At 35.3% G+C, this 20,281-nt stretch overlaps 1 protein-coding gene across 3 annotated transcripts in view; it reads left to right on the top strand.

Moving 5' to 3' along the window:
* The window catches only part of mamo (maternal gene required for meiosis), a 75,336-nt gene extending 55,333 nt beyond the window's left edge, over positions 1-20,003 (top strand). For all 3 annotated transcript variants that reach the window (XM_022071737.2, XM_022071738.2, XM_022071736.2), the window contains exon 5: positions 437-20,003. In XM_022071737.2, coding sequence (XP_021927429.1) covers positions 437-1,951 — 1,515 coding nt within the window. In that variant the 3' untranslated portion in view covers positions 1,952-20,003. The remainder of the gene's footprint in view (positions 1-436) is intronic.
* The last annotated feature ends 278 nt before the right edge of the window (positions 20,004-20,281 follow it).

Here is a 20,281-nt window from a genome sequence, read left to right as displayed (position 1 = left end):
TATTACAGTTATAGAAGTTATATGTTTGCCATTCTGCAAGGCTTTATTTTTATGCTCTTCAAACAAAACATGCATATCATAGCTGTAAAAAATTTTGACAAATAAAATGATGTAAAAAGTTGTTTGATATGAAACAGTCATAAGATGTACCCAGATTAGGGATAAAATGCAAGCATAGAAAATATACGGTTGTTTTAACTCTTTGTCACTCTTATATTTTTAGTTAGTGTAAGTGACACCGTAACCATAAAATGTAAGGACATCATCATAATACCTTTATCCATCTGCCCTAAACTTTGGCATATTGCTCTGACTTCACTCCAGTGTGCCCTGATAAGAATCCTTCTCCCTAGTATATGCTTCGAACGTTTAAATGTGAGTATCCTGCTTTGGGCTGTGGGAACCATTGTTTATTTTGGGATTGTGTGCCTTACAGGATGTCATGGTTGTGGATGGGCGGTATGGACCCTCGTGTGCAGTAGCAGCTGCACGGCATCATGGGACAGAAGCTCAGATAAGTAATCACAATAGTAGATCTTCCACACCATTCCAGTTTCCTTTCCCACCATTCAGCAGTAGCTACAGTGGTCCTGCTGCTGGAAGTGAGGGTGGTGGTAGTGGGGAGGGTACTAGTAGGCAGAACTGCTCGATATTAAGTCTTCTTCAGCAGCAAGGCCTGATAGCTTCTCCTTTGTCAGAGGACGGAGGGAGATCTTCTGTTGGTCCGGTGAGCGGGGGAATGTTTCGTTGCAGCATCTGTCTAGCAGCATTTCCATCAGCATGGCTCTTGGAACAACACACGAGCCTGCAACATGCTTCACAGCCAGGCACTGACGAAGGCGAGGGTGTTGAGGAAAAGCCCTTTAAATGTGATCAGTGTGGGCAGAGTTACCGCTATCGTTCGGCATTTCTGAAACATCGTGAACAGAACCATCGAGCAAGACTTCCTGCAGACAAACTGTTTACCTGCGATGTATGTGGCATGCAATTCCGATACCTAAAGTCTTTCAAGAAGCATCGTCTGAATCATGCACTTGAAAAACTGCACTCAAAATCACCACCTGATCTAGACACATTTGCCAGGGCTGTGAGAAATAACGGAGGGCCGTTTGCTGACAGGTCAGTTTTTCGAAGCAGCACAAACATCCCAGAATCTTCAACAGATTACAGTAATAAAATGTTGATGATGATGCAGGGAGGAAGCCGGCTGAATGGTGATGCTACGTTCTTCTCGCCAACTTTGCCAGGTGCTAGGGAGAGTGGCCGGGTGACTGCTCCTCCCATGGCAATGCTCCCATCCGCAGAGAACGGCAGTGACCAGGTGTCCAGTTCAAACGAGGCTGTCGTAAGCAACGTGGCAGATGATATGAACACCTGTGGTGCATCTTCATTTGAGCGAGCAGCAAGTGTGCCTGTATCCAAAATGGAGCAGCAGAACTTCTACAAATTTTCATTGGATGATTACTATTATGGGAGTAGCAGTAATTTTACTGATGCAACTAACACACTTACAAGAAGGGGCGCTAAGTCTGATCGGATACTGGATGGGGAGCAGGACGAGACAATTGATTCTCTTGCATTTGCACTTACAATGGCTTCAAATGGTGGTGGTGATGCATTCAGGTCTGCACAGGAAGCATCGCTTTTTAATTTGCTGCGCCTGGATGCTGCTGAGAGACAGCGTGAGCGTCGTTTTGCATGCCCATTTTGTGGTAAATGTGTGAGATCTAAAGAAAACCTGAAACTTCATGTGCGCAAGCATACTGGAGAACGTCCATTTGTTTGCTTATTTTGTGGCCGAGCATTTGGAGGGAAGAGTGATCTGACTCGACATCTGCGCATCCACACCGGCGAACGTCCCTATCACTGTGAAATGTGCGGCAAATGCTTTGCCCGTGCAGACTATCTGTCCAAACACCTCACAACACACATCCACAGCTCCCAGCGGTGAATCTTTCAGCTTCTTCATTCTTCAAATATTCTTCATCCTAGCAATAAATGCTGTTTGTTTTATGGCTGTTATACTTTACTCATTTGTGCTCATTGTTTAAGATTGGGACGAACACTTGCAGTTGCATATTGTGTATACAAACAGCTGTCTCAAATTTAATTTCCTGCATGATAGTGGTACAGTATATTTCAAAACAATCTCCAGAAGTAAATTTTACTTCTCTAAGCATACTTCTGTTACCCAGTTATGAATGTTTTCTCTGTTGAAAAATATATGGTAAGAAATCAAGAGCCAAGTTTTCATATTTGTTGTAAAGGGGTATAACGTGTGGTCTTAAAGCTGCCGATTCAGTTGCGTCTCTTAACATTCTCACAGAAGAAGCATGTACATAATTTAAAATTTAAAATTACAATCAAGTCTATTTGAATGCAATCAAATATATGAATAATTCATAAGCAGCTAACAAGCACTTAATATTTTATACGTAATTATGAAGAAAGTCCGGATGCTTATGCCCCTCTAAACAATAACCTTCATGTGTGTGCTCACAAACGTAAGTGAGGGTTTATAAGTATACAGTAATATATTTTATGTTAATGTTATTTTTGTAGATATTTAGTATAATTATTATTGAATATTGCAAATAAATATTACTGAACAACAGAATAATAATAATAATAATATGGAAACAGAGACTAATACTTACTGCCAAAAAGAAATAAAGTAGAATCTTCTGTATGATACTGCCTTTTCTGAGAAAAATAATGAGGCACAATAATGTTGACACTACAGGCTTCTGTATCTTTGAGCATTAAACTGTTGTTAGTGCCATTGTTGTTTAGGACTAGGATTTGTGAAGTGAATAATTCTAGAAGCAATATTGGTGGAAGACTTGAAGGAGTTTTGCCACTCCTTTTTTTACCCTCATCGTTATAACAAACGACTGAACTTACTATTGTCAGTAATAAGAAAATGTGTTTATTTATAAATGTATTGCCATAAAACTGCATTATTGTGTGTTCTGTAGTATATTTATTGTATAAAAGTGTTACAATTTTTTAGAGAAATGCAATACTATAATGGTTTAAAGTAACATGTATTATTATACAAGAATATCCACCTAACGAAAGTAATAATTATGCTAGCATTGTACTAACACGCAACTTACTAACCCAACATTGCTTATTGAGTTTCACGAGTTATAGAATAAAAGCGGGATCTTAGGTTCCAAAATGAAACTTTTAAAGAAGTGGGCCAACACACTGTGTTTGGCATCGCATTTTTAAAGTTGATAAAGATTAATAAACTTTTCATCATTGCTCATCATTTTAATTGATGTGTGCGACAGTTGCAAAGATTTATCTAACTGCTAATTAACCATCAAAAATGCTTTTAAATGTCATTATATGTGTTAGGTAAAGAAAAAATGGAAGCTGAAAGAAGTCGAGGGAACTAAAAGGTCTTGTATTGTTCATAAAGGGGCGTTAAGTGACTATAATTTAAATTTACATTTTTTCTTTGTGTAAGTTGATTCTGTTACAAAATATGACAGTAATCTCTTATTATTAATATTTACTGCTCGCACTCTGAATGTCAATGAAATGAACATGGGCTTTTCCAGTTTAACATCACATTGTGTGACACACACATTAGTCATATTTTTGTAAGAAACTTTAAAACACATATGAATAGTAGTATTTCCATATGATAAATGAGAATTGTACGAAATGTAAAAGCAGGTGAGAAGTTCAACCAAAGCTCAACAAGCAGAGTATGCATGAAGCACGTTTGTCAGTAAAATACTTTATTTGATTTGGAGTTTAATACATGCAGTTGTTTCTAAGAAAGCCTTTTTATGTTAGGTGCTTGTGATTTTTGAAATTAGAAGTAAACTCATTTTTTCAGTTTCTTTACATCATGTTCAGATTTTTGTATTGCAGGTCATGTAATGCATGTGGGACACACAAGAAATGCATATAAAGTTGTAATTAAAACAGAAGGGAGACCTAGATGTAGTTGGGAGGATTATGTCAAGAAGTAGAACATGAGGTTGACTCGATTCAAGTGACTCGTGACTGGCCTAGTGACAAGCTGTTTGGCAGTAATGAACCTTCAAATCCCATAAAAGTCATGGAATTTTTGGACTAGGTAGATGACCATTAGCTTCTCAAGGAAGACTATTGCATGGGGTTAATTAGGATTTTCAGTCTTTACTGCAAGAATTTTTCCATTTATGCAGTTCGTATGTTCTTGAAAAGTGCCACTAAAATATTTAGATTTCCGTGAGGGTTGAACTGCTTGATGATAAACAGACATTTATTTGTGTAAAATTTGTTTATGCTTGTAATTAGTATTAGCATTTTAAGGGATATTTTTTCATCATTCTCCATCAACACCATGCTTTCGTCCACCATGTTGCCTGTTGTTGATTGTGTGACCAGTTAAAATTACAAGTGAAATGATATAAATGAAAATATTTTTCAACCACTTTAGACAAATATGCTTAAATTTCAGTTATTACTACATTGTTAATATCTTTTGTCATCAATCAGACTTTACATTTTTAATATTTTCTACACCCTGGGGCATGAGGTCTTACTTAATAAAGTATAAAAACTTTTGTCCATAGGTTTTCATGGCTGGATTTCAGTGTATATTTCTGACTTTCAGGTGAGAGCCGCGTCGGGTATCTGGTGTTAACCAACGTTTCAGTATACACTGCAGTTGCTATTTTGAAGGTGGATGAGTTGGGATCATTACAGAAGACTTTATATATATGGTAGGCAGTGGATGCAAGATGAATTTGCTGATGCTGATTGATGGAGTAGAGGAGCTGGCTGCTATCCAATGGTAGAGGAGCACATGGTGCAGGAAATGTGGTGGCAAGAAATTCACTTACTCTCCTCAATCACGTGCTCCTCTCCCATTGGATAGCAGCGAGCTCCTCTATTCCATCAACCAGCACCAGCAAATTCATCTTGCATCCACTGCCTACCATATATATATATATATATAGAAAGTCTTCTGTAATGACGTAACCCTGTTAGCGCCAGCAAAATTTCCGTTTTTTATATTAAGACCGTTTACCATTTCCAGCAATGCGCCTTGTGCACAGGATTCCGCCCTCAGTTAGCTTTTTGGTTGGTTGGTTGGCTTCTGTAATGACCTTGTAAATGGCAAGTGCGGTGTTTGTCGGAATGTTGGTTAACATCAAATATTGTGACACAGCTGTCTCCCAAAATCCGAAGTTATATACATACTAACTGTTTACCTTATGTCATTAGTCTTCTTATATACATAAAATTATTTTTCTCAGTGATCATCCTGTCTGGGTTTTGTTTGTGACAACTACTGTTTTGTCATAGTACATTATTTTTCTTGTATGTCACTATGTAATTATCATTGAGGAACAGTTTCAGTGGCATTACATTTCTGAATACGTGGAGGTAATGAAGATGCTACCCCAGTTTGTTTCAGTTTGAATCCAAATGTTTGAAAAAGATTGTCAATGTTAATGTAGTTTACTCAAGATGTAAGGCCATTTTTGACTTGCTGTAAATTTTAATTCCATAAACACAATGAAAAATTTAAAGTGGTTGAACTTTAGTAGTTAGTCTGAGCCGTCTTTATACCAGATAACACTTCACAATAGCAGTTTAGGAGTAATGCCAAAATCCACATGAGAAAAATGTTACCAGCGTAAGAGAGTGAAAACACTCTTTAAAACATTGACAGTTTTGAGCCAAAGACATTATACTTTATACCTTAATATTGATGTCTTTAAGACATAATTATTTTGTACAATTACCCATCTGTGTAGCCAGAATTTATGGAAGTTTGATTCCGTGCATTGGACGTGTCAGGCGATCACCATGCAGCTCTATAGCAGTAAATAATAGAACAGAGGTCAGTAAGATTTCATTGTAAATATGCAGAATATTGATCAACAGGAATATTTTTTCATGAGGCTGTTGCAGTATTTAAGCATTTGCATAATTTAGTACATTTTATTTCAAGAAAATCTTGGGTGAAGAAAGGTGCATTCACTTGTGTGATGTCAAAGGACACTTCATCAGACACATTGTTTCTGATGAACACAAAACTGATAGAGTTTGGTACATATAATAATGGGAACAGCAAAATTGTGTCATTATTTCTTAGGTGTTGATGCGTCCTTCTGTTTTAGAAGAATATGTCAGCTATCCATATTTATTTGTTCCTGTCCAGCTGGCCATGACAGCCTTACAATGTTGAGTAGCACTGTATGTGTATGATTGTAATATTTTTTTTCTGATTTTCTGTATTACAAAATAATTTCAGAGCAGTTATTTGAAGGTGTTTTCTGCATCGCTTTTATTATTTTTAGAAACAATACGTCTGAGTGACTTCATTATTTAAACAATGACAGTCATTTAATGTGTGCCCATAACAGTTCCTTGCTACTTTATGTAATAAATTTAAAATAATGTAAGGAATAATATTTTTTGCAGTTTGTTGACAGTGTGCTAACATATGAGATACATGTTATGTAAGGTGGAAAATTGTTAGAATCTGTTGAAACCAAAAGTGAGATATCTGAATGCTGATGTGTAATATGTAATACAAGTACCTGTTTTGTTTCTGCACTTCATAATGAAAGCACTAGAATGTAAGTTCTGTGTGGGATTTTAATATTCTTTTATACTTAAGGAATGAAGCATATTAAGAATTGCTTATGAGTCAAGAAATGGGCTTCATTTTGTTCCCATCTACTGCAAAAACTTTAATAGCATTCATGTCTGCCTATGATCATCATTTTAAAAATAAAATACTTATCATAGAATTCTGCTTTCAGCTAGTGTTAGTATGATGCTGCATGTTATTCTTTAATTTTTAATAATACACTACGCAGCTCAAAAGGTAACGATGTTGAGTCCATACCGATTGCTGTGGTGATTCATGAATGTATTGACTTATACTCTCAATGAATGTGTGATGTATTTAAATGTTACTGGAACTTATAAGTACAATCTGGAACAGATTTAAGAATTTGAACAGTGTACATGAACCAAGGAAATTCATGTGCTGTGATTGATCCTGTGTATTTGATTCATTATTATGCTATGGCAGAATCTTATTTATAAGAACATATAGTTATTGATGGCTGTCTTCTGGGTTGTAGCGCCGTGTAGTCTGGTAGAAGTTTACCAACAGTGAGCCTCGTCGCCCTGATGATAGAGGCAGCAAGGACCTCTGAAACGTTGGTAAACTTCTACCAGACTACACGGCGCTACAATGCAGAAGGCAGCCTTCTTCTGACTTATCCCCATGATAATCTGAAATCCTAGATGTAATTATTACTCCACTTTTCTCCATACGCTTAGCTTCGTCTTCTTTTCCCCATTGAAAGAAGTTCGTAATATTGGAGTTTTCAGTGTGTGGAGGGAACAAAGGAATTGCTCAGACAAATTGATTATTAGGATTCTTCATTTACTATCACCATTATCTCATATTTTACAGTTCAGTTCTCTTTTGACTTCTTGCTCTGTTAAGAGCCCATGGTTTACCTGAGCCTAAAATATAGAATTAAACATCTGAAATGGCGTTGATCTGATGTGTATAAAATGGCTTGTGACAAGTGAGGACTATGCCATCAGTTTGTTACACTTCTGGGACTTTGTTTTCTTGCTCTCTTCCTGCTGTTGGTTCATTGCCTCATAATTGTGGTGTTATGCATAATCTCCCTTTGCTGACAGATTTAGAGCTTTCTTTTTTCTTCATTGCTTTATTGAGCTGTGCTTTCGATGATGATTTTTCTGCATCGAAGCATATTGGAATGTTATGTTTCTGTTACCCCAGCAGATGTTATGGTTACGTGGATAGCACTCCTTTGTATTTGTGAGATACCCATCTTGAATCTGTGCTGGATGAAAAGTTGTCTTGGCTGCTAAATTGTAGTCTCCTTCATTTTTACCATACACATTCCTGAATGATGCCTTTTAATGGGCCACGATGTCCGTATAGTCTTCTTTTTTCTTCACAAAGATTTTTGTCATCACCTTTGTGGGGATGTATTGCTTTGTGTGTAGAGTCTGAAAGTGAAGATTATAAATCTGTACATCATCCTTCACGTGCTGGTCTAGCGGGCATACATTTGAGACAGAGCTCTCAGTCGGATTGAAACTGTATTTCTTATGAGACTTTTTGTCCCATTATAAATTCGCCGCTATTTATGTTTTCTATGGATTTAAATGGTGATTACACTGTGCATTTAACACCATTGTTCTTATTAATAAGAAGTTGAAATGTATACCAAACTTGATGGCAAAAATAGCAATGGTGTGCTATAAAGTACAGAAGGAAAATGTTCTTTCTGTGTTTTCAGAAATTTTGTCCCAAAAACCTATTTTCTTTGATTAGGTTAGTACCACTGTTAAATATAGCCATACTGACTTTTGTTATACTACTTGAACCATCAAACAATTGTTGTTAATAAACATCTTAAGATAGAATATGCATGAATCTATGGTCTGAGTGTAGCGATATCATTACCAGTATTTAATTTTGGCATGTGAACATTGTTTCTTGGAATGTACATGACCATGCATAACAGCAAAAATGTGAGATTACTGTTCACATTTGTTGTCATTCCTTAAGGTAACATTAAGATGGATTATTGGCTGTGTCTTATTAAACAAAATTATATTCAAACATTAAAACATTTGCGTTGTCTGGCTCTACTACTTTGCTGCATAGTATTTAAAACGAGCATTTAATTTTTAGTAATTTATCTATAAACGAACATTCCATGTAGCCATGAAATAAGTCATAAGTGTACTGTATACTGGTCCCTAAAATGTTTAGGACTAACATCTTCCATGTTATCATTAGTGCCACTTCAACTGCAGGAATTGAAAATGCTTGTAATACCATATATCAAACATTTGTCAGTACATTAAAATTATTTGAGTCACAAAAGGAAAAATAGGCAGTTAGAATAGAAAATAAATAAGTCTTACTGACCATCCGTTACTAATCTGTAGTCCATATAAATTTATGTATGACATGTCTCAAGGTCTGTCTTATTTGTTTAAATTGATTAATTTCCTTGCAGTATTTCGACTGTATCAGTTTATTATGTTACTAGCCATCAATGGTGTCTATTTCTTGGCATAAATATTATTACCTGCTACAGCTTATATATGTCATCCAGATTTGGATCGCAGACAATAAAATGTCAGAATGTGTCTGACAGAAGTGTGAGAGAGACTGACACGTCATCCCATTTGATCTGATGATAAACCACCATATTCCTATCTTTCAAAGACGAGATTTCATGGACTGAGTCTGCTGTTAAAGAAGATCATTGTTCTTCTTTTGCTTCCTACTTTGTGACAAATTATTCTTAGAAATTCATTCTTTTAAACCTTAGAAGCCAAAGCTCCTCTAAATAATATTTAAGAATTCACTTTGTGCCTCATCTAATTAATAACATCAAGGAAATATTACCTGTTTACACTGAGAATCATATGAAACCCTTAAATACAAAATGCAGAGTTCATGATTGTTAAATCACTTGATACATTAGCACTGGGCTTTGGATTGTATCACCATTAAAAGAATTATTTTATGGAACTGCAAAAAAGTCTGCAGAAAGTAGCAGCGATTTGTATACATTGCTGGGATGTGAATAACTGACACTTTCTGCAGTTAGTGTTGCTGCCATAAGTGCTGTTTCACAGTTAGTGTAACACATCAGAAGTTTTGTGAAAAGCTGTCATCCTGCCTTATTAAATTCCAAATTAAAGTTGTGTTCACAAAAGACTATATTTTAAGTTTTGTGCTTCACATTAAGTACATTGAAGTAATTAAAGGGAAGCATTTTGGCTGTAGGCATTGACTTAGAGATATTAACAAACAGTTTGTGCCAAATATGTTTGTGAATGAGGTGAAGCTTTTGCCGTGACTGAAGTCGATGAAAGATTCTTGGTTTACAAGCAGCAGCAGGTGGCTGAACGGTGAACAAACCATATCTTCTGCCAACATTTCGAAAACAGTTCCCATCAGCTAGCATGCAGCAAAGGAATGGACCGGTAACCCAGCAACACTGAGAATGAGAACAGAGATTGTTTTCTAAACATTGGCAGAAGATATGGTTTGTTCACTGTTCAGTTTGTAGCCCGAGAATGTTTCATGTTTGTTTATATTTGTACTTTATTGAACAGAAATATTGCTCATACCTTTAGGTATTCAATCATGTTTATTGAAAGTATATTACTGAATGTTGCATTTGAATAGTTAACATTCTTGCTTCATGTTTCAGAGGCCCTGGTTTTGATTCTTGAACACTGAGACTGGCAATTGTGATTGAGGTTCTAATCATTTTCCTTAGGCCCTTTGTAGTAGTTACCTTGAAAAGACGCATTGACTGCTTCTTCCACATCCTTCCCAGTTGATCATTCATATCTTCCCATCTGACACTAAAACTTTTCTGGTGAGAAAGTGGTGATAAATCAACTAAGAATTGAATGAATATTGTATACATCATCATGCACAAAATATTGTTCTTATAAATGATTTCCTTTGCTACACTACATATAGTTTCTTCTGATTTTTGAAGAATTAATTTTTAATTGCACCTCATTACACTCTGGTTTTGGTGGTTCACCATGAAACATAATGGAATGTGAACTGTAGAAATTACATAATTCCCATATATTAAAATATAATTCTTCACTGCCACATGTAAATACTAACTTGAGTTAAAAAAATGTGAAACTACATCTGTTCCAGATTGCCATTTGTGCAATACATGTTATGTTGTAACAACAAAGTTTCATGCATCAATCCAGAAGAGAATGTTGTCCGAGTGTTTGCGGTGGTGACAAGGCAGTTGTTGTGTATGTGAAATCATAATTCATAACACTTTGATACCGAATGGAGATTTTTTATATCAGAGATATAATGTATTTTAGAATGATATTGTGGGGTGATATATAATTTGTAGGGTTTGGTTTTTACACAACTATTTTATGAGAAAGGTTTGTGGCTTTGATGTACCATACCACATATATAGATGCTTCCATACGAAAGCTTTGACCTACCAGTCAGCATGGTGTCGGCTCTCAACGCTGGTTGAGCAGATGTTTATTCGATTGTTCTTCCATAACAGAGCATTTTAACATAGGTTTCTGTTAATTAGCACATACTTCATTGCTGCTTGTTGATTTTGTGTCTGGTCGCAATTCATGTGTACTTCAATATTGCTGTCATCACTTTTCTATTGAATATTGTAAATCCGTAGAACATCATGACTCCAGTTTTTATACCATCTGCTTGCTATGTAAATGAACTTTTGCACGGTAGTTTGCATTTATTCTGTTCTTATGTTGTGAATTGTGCTGTGTATGATCAGTGTATCATGTCTCTACTGATGGAATTAGAAAAAACTGCATTGGTAACAGATTACAGTTGTTTTTCTTCTGTTTTGTGCATTCAGATATTAAAAATAATATCAGGTTTTATTACATATGTGTATAAGTAAACAAATTAATTGAGTATTAATGTCTTTTGTAAAGTGAAATTCTTATCTTCATACATCAGTATACTTAGGAAGGAGACATGATACAGTAAAACCTCTCTAACTTGGACACTTGCAGTTCCACGATAATGTGTCCAACTTACAGAGGTGTCCAGGATGGAGGGAAAGGGGAAAATCATCCTTTCAAATTGTGGTGTAATGACAATGTGGTAATTGTAAAGTATTATGGAGCCCTTCCCAAAAAGGAAATTATTGATAGGAAAAATCAAAAGGGTAAATTAAATTTTTACAAATTTTGTCTTCACTAAATTAAACTTGCATGGATAAGCTCAAAGGGAAGGGCACCAATACTTTACGTTTACCGACAATGTAATCTATTTACTTACATAATCTAACTACTGTAGGCTTGCTTGAATTAAGAATTAATGACAATAATAATAATCTTTTGAAACCCACTCTCATGGTTGCACATTACATCCCAGCCTCAATGAAATTTTAAATGTTCAGAATGTATTTTTTTAATTGTACTTAAGGCATTAGCTCAACATAAGATGTCACTTATTTCTTGTAAAAAAGGCCGTCACAAGACACTGCTTTTTTGCTTCTATTTTGGAAGTTGCCCATCCTCTTACTAATTTTCGCTGCAATCCGAATAAAGTTTCAACCATTCCTTGTTGGTTATGAGCGAAAGCATACCGTTCCAATTTCTGTTAACACTGTTTACTCAGTTGCAGGCACTGTACTGACAAAGTTAAAACTACAGTGAGGGGTTTAACAAAGGAATAACTATACACTTTCACTGCATTCCAATGATGTGTTCAATGTCTCACACCCTCAACCATAAGCAAATCCTCAGGTAGAAGGCATTCATCAGTCAGAAATTCAAAACAACAAAATACTAACTGTAAACGTTTCCCATAAAAGCATTGAAGCTAAGAACATGCATGCACCTGTCCAACTTACAACAAAAGGGGTGTCCAAGATATAGGGTATTGTGGATATGTAAAATTATAGGATATTCGCCAGTTCCAATTAAAAGTGTCCAATATATAGGGGTGTCCAACTAGAGGGGTTTTACTGTATCTGTCTGCACACTTTGCCTGCCATTTTTCTGATATGCAAAAGTCAAATATAATACAGTTCCTGTCATTGTCATATTTTAGTTATACTTAGATAAGAGTTTTGATTACCAGGTACATAAATGGGTCAAAATAAAATTAGTTTAATTGATCTTATTTTAAGATTGAAATCTGGGTAGATAAGCAGAATGATGCATTTGTCATGTCCATATAACTTATACACTGACTGGTTTAATTGTTTTGTGTGTGTGTGTGTGTGAATTGGCTGGTCCAGTATGATGTACCAGTAATAGAAAACAAGACAGACATTTGCTTTTCTCTTTTCATGGTTCTGGGAGATGTGTACAAAATTTATGTATATTATGCACCAATTTTATGTTTATCAGGACCATGATAGATCTTTTATTTGTACTATTTACCTGCACATATGATTTCAGATTATACATAAAAACTAGTATTTGCTAATTTAGAAACAGAGACTGCATTGCCATATTTAAAAATCATACCCACCACTGGCAGGAGTACGCAAAATTTTTCTTTTGGACTCGTGCATCATCTAAATTACAAAATATTAAAACTACAGTATTTCAGAAGCTGCGTTCCACTTGTTTCTTAAGGTAAAAAAGGGAGAAAAGTGGACAGATAGGCTTTTTATCCTCTTACCTCCCTTTTTTACCTAGAGACAGAAGCAAAATCTGGCTTCTGAAATGTCAGTTTTATAATTTGAACGCTGGACAAAGTCCAGAAGTACAGAAGCCTTCAGACTTAGCTTAGGTTTGAGAATGATGCGGTCAGTTCATAAGAAATATTCTTGTGTCAGTCATGAATGTGTTAATGGTTGTTTCCTTAAGGCTTTTATTAATAATTAGCATTCTTGTGCTGAGCTGTGTACCTGTTATGCATTCTACATGTAGAACACTATATAAAGAGAAGACGTTGGACTTCGATACATCTGTCTAGTGCTTTTGTTACGTATTTTCGCATTGGTATAGATAAATTTGCTCTTCAGCTGTTGGGAGTTGTACATTCAGCAACTGTATGGACAAGTAGAAGTGAGAATTGATGAAACTTGTAATTTTAGATGCAAACTGTTGTGATAACCATCTGTTCTGTTCCTTGGGTAGATGTTTCTAGCACTAAAGAGAATAAAAGTAGATAGTAATATAACACATTTCAAACATAGTTGCCAATTATTACAGATGTTAACAGTTTTGTGTGGTAATTTTTCATGTGATGTTTCTTGTTTTACTTATAATAGAATTGCCAGAGTTGATGGTTGAAGGTTGGCTCAGTAATTAAGTTTTGACACTGCAGATGGTGCTTCAGACTGTACACATGAATCTACAGTTATTGCTGAAGTTGACATTCTTTGCATACAAGTTCTTTCTCCCACAAAGCAGGTTTTTGAATTAATTTTTTTTTCATATAGCCCAACTAATAAGGTATAGTCCACCACCAACAATATTGCTATAGTGATTTTAAATATATATGGAAATATGTTTAGTTTTATTTAAGTATTTGTTATAAATTGAGTGTACTATAACCTTCATTATGAAACCATGGGCTCTTATAGAATAGATTTCACTGAAATTACACCACAGAAACATTTTCACGCTTTATTCACTTCTTGAAACTACAATTTTCTGTGGTCATGCCTTCAACTATTCCTTCTTCTGTGTTGGTTTTTGGTATAAGTGTATTAGGAATGCAGACTTCTGGTGTTTTGAAGTAGTTAGCCCCCTAAGAAATCATTTGTGACACAATTTAGTAATGTTTTCATATCATATATTATTTTATGTAATTCTTTAATCAAACTGGTATTTATACTACTGAATTTTTAAACAGTTTTCACATTTCTGGTGTAACTTGATTTCTCTTATAGATATAAAATAGCTGTATTGCTTAACCCATTATAGAAGAGAGCATATGGACATAATAGTCTCATGCAATTTTTAACTGCATTACGCAGTATGAGACAGTTATGTTTCTTGTGCCATCCAGTAAGCATCTCCTGAGTGTTGGTGAATATCTAGCTACATGTGATATTTGTCTCCCAGTAGAACACTTTGCAATGTTAAATAAATACTGCCAACATGATTCATTCACATTTTCTAAGTTGGCACACTGCCTCTTTTGTGTGCCTTCAACTGGCAAGCATGTGAAGTCCTTCTAAATATATATGACAAACACTTCAGATTTTTCTAGAAATTAGTTCACTGCTTTAGGCAAGTTGGCATGACAAGGACACTGCAGATGTTTGTGATATAAATGTAATATTGCCAGTGTGAAACGTGGATACTGTCCTTGTGAAGTCCCTCATTTGTTAATTTTAACTGAGAAATTTAGGAATTTAATTTACTTTTTTGATGAATATGTAGATTGCTGCCAGTTGATGTCTTTGCTCAGCCACAAGTGGAAAGTGTAACTTGTTGCTAAGCATGTGAAAGTTCATGTTGCATTTCTTCTAATTGCCATGTAGTCATTCCAAGGTACAATTACAGTTAACAACCAGTTATGTTGTGCATTAGACTTAGAACGTTGCTGCTACCTCATTTTGTTCTGCTTTTATGTCTTCAAGTGCTGTGACAATATACCACACTTGATAAATAATTTGTAAGCACATTAGCGATAAGCATCTTGGTTCCTGGAATACTGATATTGGTTTTAGTGAAAAACTTGTGTAAAGTTGTGTGGAGACTGGCAGTGTTGCTATTTATGCTCAAGAACTTGGCTGTTCTGCTGTACTTATGATTAATGAGGTCGTCATTTGGAACAACACAGTTTTTGTAACCTTGTTGTTCAACGGAATACACCACAGGTAAAATGTATTCTCTTTGAATGTTAAGGAAGTCATGCATCAGGTGAAATAATTTGCTGACAAAAGTCTGGGATGGGACTGAAGACTCCATTCCATATTGCGGATTGGGCTAAAAAAATTGCCTACAGAAATTATAAAGGTTTTATGAAAGGGTGTGTGGTTCTCAGTTGGATGAGCTAATATAAACAATAATCTTTTTCAAAGTCAAAGCTAAATTACACATAATTATCATCATCACATATTTAATGGCAAATCATAAATTCCAGGTACTTCTGAAAAAAGTGAAAGTCATACATTTTAATTAAAGTAATCACTTTCAGAGATTTTTCAGTGGTCCTGCCAATTAGTTGAAGCACTTCTGGTACTCTGCTCTCAAGATGTTTCTCTATTATTATGTCACACTTTTGATGATCTCTGGCATTTTCTGAAATATTTTTTGCTTTTGGGTGCATTTCAGTTTGAGGAACAGAAGAAAGTCTCTAAATGCTAAGTGCAGTGAATAAGGTGGTAGGGAAAGAGTGCAATGATATGCTTGATCACACGGAGACATCAGAGTGAGCCACTGCATACTTTCAATTTCATTTCCTTTTTTCAGGCCATTTCCATCAAGCTTTGCCTCTTAGATGTTTTAGAAGATCCAATTAAAACATTGGATTAACTACCATTACAGATATTTATGTATGTGTATCATCTTTGACAGAAATTTTCCTTTTGAAGTTGAGCAAATCCCTTGATTGTGTATGTTGGTCTTCTGGGTTCTAATACTATGTGGACTCATAGGTAGATACCAGTGTTCTGGAAAAATATACTGTCTCTCAGCCCTGAAGATGGAGACAGATGTTTCTCCAGGACATAGCCTGTTCTGTTTTTCCAAATTCAGCATCACCAAAAATTTGTTCAGTGATCAGTTTTTCCAACATTCATGTTCAGATCTTGAGCAAGGTGTAGAATGGTCAGCATCATTTTAATATTTCACTTATATCCAGTTCAAGCATTAGAGTAAAGAGTGATGATCTCGTGACCAGTTGCATTAGCATTTGCATGCTTCCTCAACCTATTTTTGACATCTTCTGAACCTCTACCACCACAGTTACATGAAGCCTATTGATGTGGAATGAATGGATACCCAGATTGTAGGCCTACCATGCGTGCGTGTGTGTGTGCACATACATATATTCCTTTCATACTGTGCTGTTAACAGCAGTTTTGAGATGGGCAAAGCCTTTTATAAATCAGAAGGGCAGACATACTTTCCATGCCTGTTCACTGTCATTCCAAGGTGTTTGTCTTCCTTGTTCAGCTCATGTCACCAGATGAAGATTGTTGTCAGTTTTCAAAACGTTTTTCATTTCCTCTTGATTCTTATTTTGAAGCCTCATTTGAAGCTGATTGCAAAGACAACAGATGTCCTTGGTTGTCACCTCAGAGCGCAGGTTAAATTTTTTGTTTACTGGCAGTTTCACACTTTTCAGCTTAAAGTAGATACACTTTATTAATTTGTGTATTGTCTTCCCTTGAGTAATGACTTTAGTAAGACAGGAATGAATGTATATGGTTAATAATATCTGTGAGCTATTTTATTGGTAGCTGGGTGCTTCCGACAGATGTCAGTGGCAGCAAACGCTACTTCTTTTGATAACACCACACAGCCTTCCTCACCTAATCAGAAATGTTTGAAAGAAAAATGTTTAGTGTCTGCACACACTTTAATATTTAGATCTCAAGAAGTACAAAAATGAAAAATGTAGTTTGCTTTGGGGCTGCTGAATGTGTGACCTCTTTGTTTTAATCATTTGCGCCAGACCTGAAGGCAGACATTTTGATGGAAAGAGTCTTTGAATTTAAATAATGATTTAAAAAAAACACCTGCAGATTTTTGTCAGAAAACTTATCATGGCATGAGGGTACTGGCAGACAAAGTTTGTTTGTGTATTTTCTTTTTCCTCTAGAAGTAAGATGCCCCAATTTAGTTTTGTAAGCATCACCGATGTTTTGTAGCTCCCTCGTGTTCTGCTTCCACTTCTCTTCATTCCTCTTCCATCTTCCTGTTCTATTGCTATGGAGGATGTAGAAGATTGAGCATGTTGCAAAGTTGCACTGGAAGAGGATAAAACATTGAAGCCCATAGCTGTTATTCTCTTGACATTAGTAAGATTCCCTATAAAAATGAGCCATTTAAAATACTTGTACACCTCACACACATACACTGTAACAGTGAAGGAGAAAAGAGCAAAGTTCAAGAACACACCATTATTCAGCACAGAAACAGATAAAATAAAACATAAACATTGCTTACCTCCAACTTGAAACACCATCACCATCATTAAATTTACTCGTAGTGGGGCCAATAACAAAATAAGAAATATAACTTGGGGGAAATTATTTCAAGTAATAAAAAAACAGCTACAAATCTCCTGTGCAGTAGCCCTGTACTTTGTTTACTGCACCTCTAAAGGATGGAAATGCCAGTAAACATGCCATCTGTAAAGTAGGATTTGAAGTTCTCGTAGTGGCAAGTCTGAAGATGGCTGTCTTCAGGGTCGTTGCGCCCTGTAATCTGGTAAAAGTTAACTTATTCATACCAACTGTTGTCTCAGTTTGAGAGTATGGACTTGAACTGGACTGAAGTTGTGCTACACTTATGGTTATAAAACTAAATTTATGTAATATTTGGACTTTGTCTACTTTTCTTTTGTTTCATTTGCATCTGACAACTTTGTTCCACATGTGAGTGAGTTCAGAAACAGTTCTTAAGATTTGTGGTTTACATTTTGCAGACTCACCGGGATTTCGGTGACGTTCTTTGTCCTTTGGATATTATATTTTGGATAATATTTTTGGAACTTGGCGGGAAGTGAATATTGGCAAACACTACGTAGTCCTAAAATTTGCTTGTTTAAATGTATTCCATTTTTGTTATTTATGAGTGTGTCTGAACCACAAAACACTCTTTACAAATGATTCTAAAGCAGTGTTTGAATATCTGATGGATTTGGGGGGGGGGGGGGGAGAAGCCTGATGATTGTGGCTAGAGCAGCCAAGTTCTAAATGGTGCTCGTGCTGACATCTGCTGGTCAAACCATGATTGTACACAAGTGTCCAATAGTGAAGGACAGCAAGAGTAAGCTGAGGGGATCTCTTATTTGAAGAACTATTACTGCTTTTATTTCATTATTTCAATTATTTATTACTCAATAGTTCATCTACTAGAACATTTTCTGCATCAGTCATGATTCTCAACAATTACAGCTGTTACTCAGGATATTGTTAAGTACTTATAATTTAACTCTGAGATTAAAAATACTCATTTATATAAATTGTCATTCAAGAGGATGTGCCAAATACTCAGTTTGTGATTGTGCCAGCCACATTGCCAATGTTTTAATGCAGTATTGTTGCAGTTCAGTTAATGGAGCAGTTGATCTTAGGTCTAAGAGATGACTGCATATTAGTATCAACACCTTGTTTATTATTAATAATGTGTTTGTAGAATAAACACTAGAGTACCTCACAGGCTGTAGAGTGTAATTCTAACGCAATAGAATTATAACAGAGACATAACTTGTAGTCTGGCCAGGTTCATCTCTAGGGCTTAGACATGGATGGAGTGAGGTATAATTGAATTAATTCAAATTTTCATTCTTGGCATAATTTTGTACCAAAATAAATTATTATATTCCTTGATTCATTTAGGCATACATTTAAACATAATTTTTAAATTCTTAAATATCTGTTGATTGTGGGATCTACAATGCAGCTGAGTGTATGCAATATATGTGAACCAGTTGTGTCAAATTCATATTGAATTTCTGTGATGAACGTGTGAAAATTTCTAATGTGGCAGAACCATCTCATACATTAGATAATCAGTAGTGGGCTTAAATTGTTAGTATGACATGAGATATATGTGTCCAGTAACAATATAAAGGCTGCACTAAAAGTCATCTTGGGTGATCATCTGCGGCTATCACCCAAGAGGATTTTAGTGCATTAATTCACCATGAAAGCTTTATATCTTAATAGAAAGACTGCTGTTATGAATTTTTACACATCAGAAAAAAAATGAATGATAAGGAGAATACATCTCTTATTTCAATTATAAAATACTTTATTTTATTCTCTACTGTGTTTCAGATGATACAAAGATGCACACCATTTATTTCCTGAAATTTTTAATTAAAACTGACGAATATTTTGGTACCCCTTTAATTCTGAATTGAAATCATAAACTACATATTTGGTATGTTATAAATATTTGTGCAAATCTAACCTGGATAGTGTGTGTCACATTGTCGATTTTGTTCTGGTTTACCATAGATTTATCTTGAAAATTCTGACTTTTATATGGTGTTAACTGGAGTTTTTACTCCCATAGCATGAGACATATTCGAAGAAAGGTGAATTTGAATGTCATTGGCACACATTATGCTGTGTTGTACTCTGTCCTTTCTAAGAAATAAGATCTAAACCCCGTCCTTGCTCCTTGGTTGTGTTGTAGCTACCAGCAAGCAAGCTTTAAATTTGTATTGTATTCCAGTATTGTCCTTTCTGATGAAAACAGCTTATAGTTTCCTAGCCCATGTTGTGTACATAAACATGTTTAGTGGTAACTAACAATAAAATAAAAAAATATGATTGGCATCTTTCATTTAAGTCTATATATTCCCAAAATGTAAGCAGTATTAAAATTGTATAAGTTTACACAGATACCAGGTGACAGATAAAGAATTATAAACAGCATAACAATTTTATGATCCTCAACTTATTATGTGTGATAGACAAAGAAACAATTCAGAAATACACAAGAAAATTTAAACCTATAACATACCTAATAGAAAACATGTACCTAATGCTATGCAGATAGAATTGGTGATAATGCTAAACCTAAAGCAGTAAGAACATTTTCAGGCTGA

Source organism: Zootermopsis nevadensis, unplaced genomic scaffold (genome assembly GCF_977971745.1).
Source record: "Zootermopsis nevadensis isolate Lab colony 2312 unplaced genomic scaffold, Znev_1.0 Znev_ptg000007l, whole genome shotgun sequence".
NCBI lineage: Eukaryota > Metazoa > Arthropoda > Insecta > Blattodea > Termopsidae > Zootermopsis > Zootermopsis nevadensis.
Note: the sequence above shows the minus strand (reverse complement) of the source record. Positions and strands in the feature narration are given on the sequence as shown.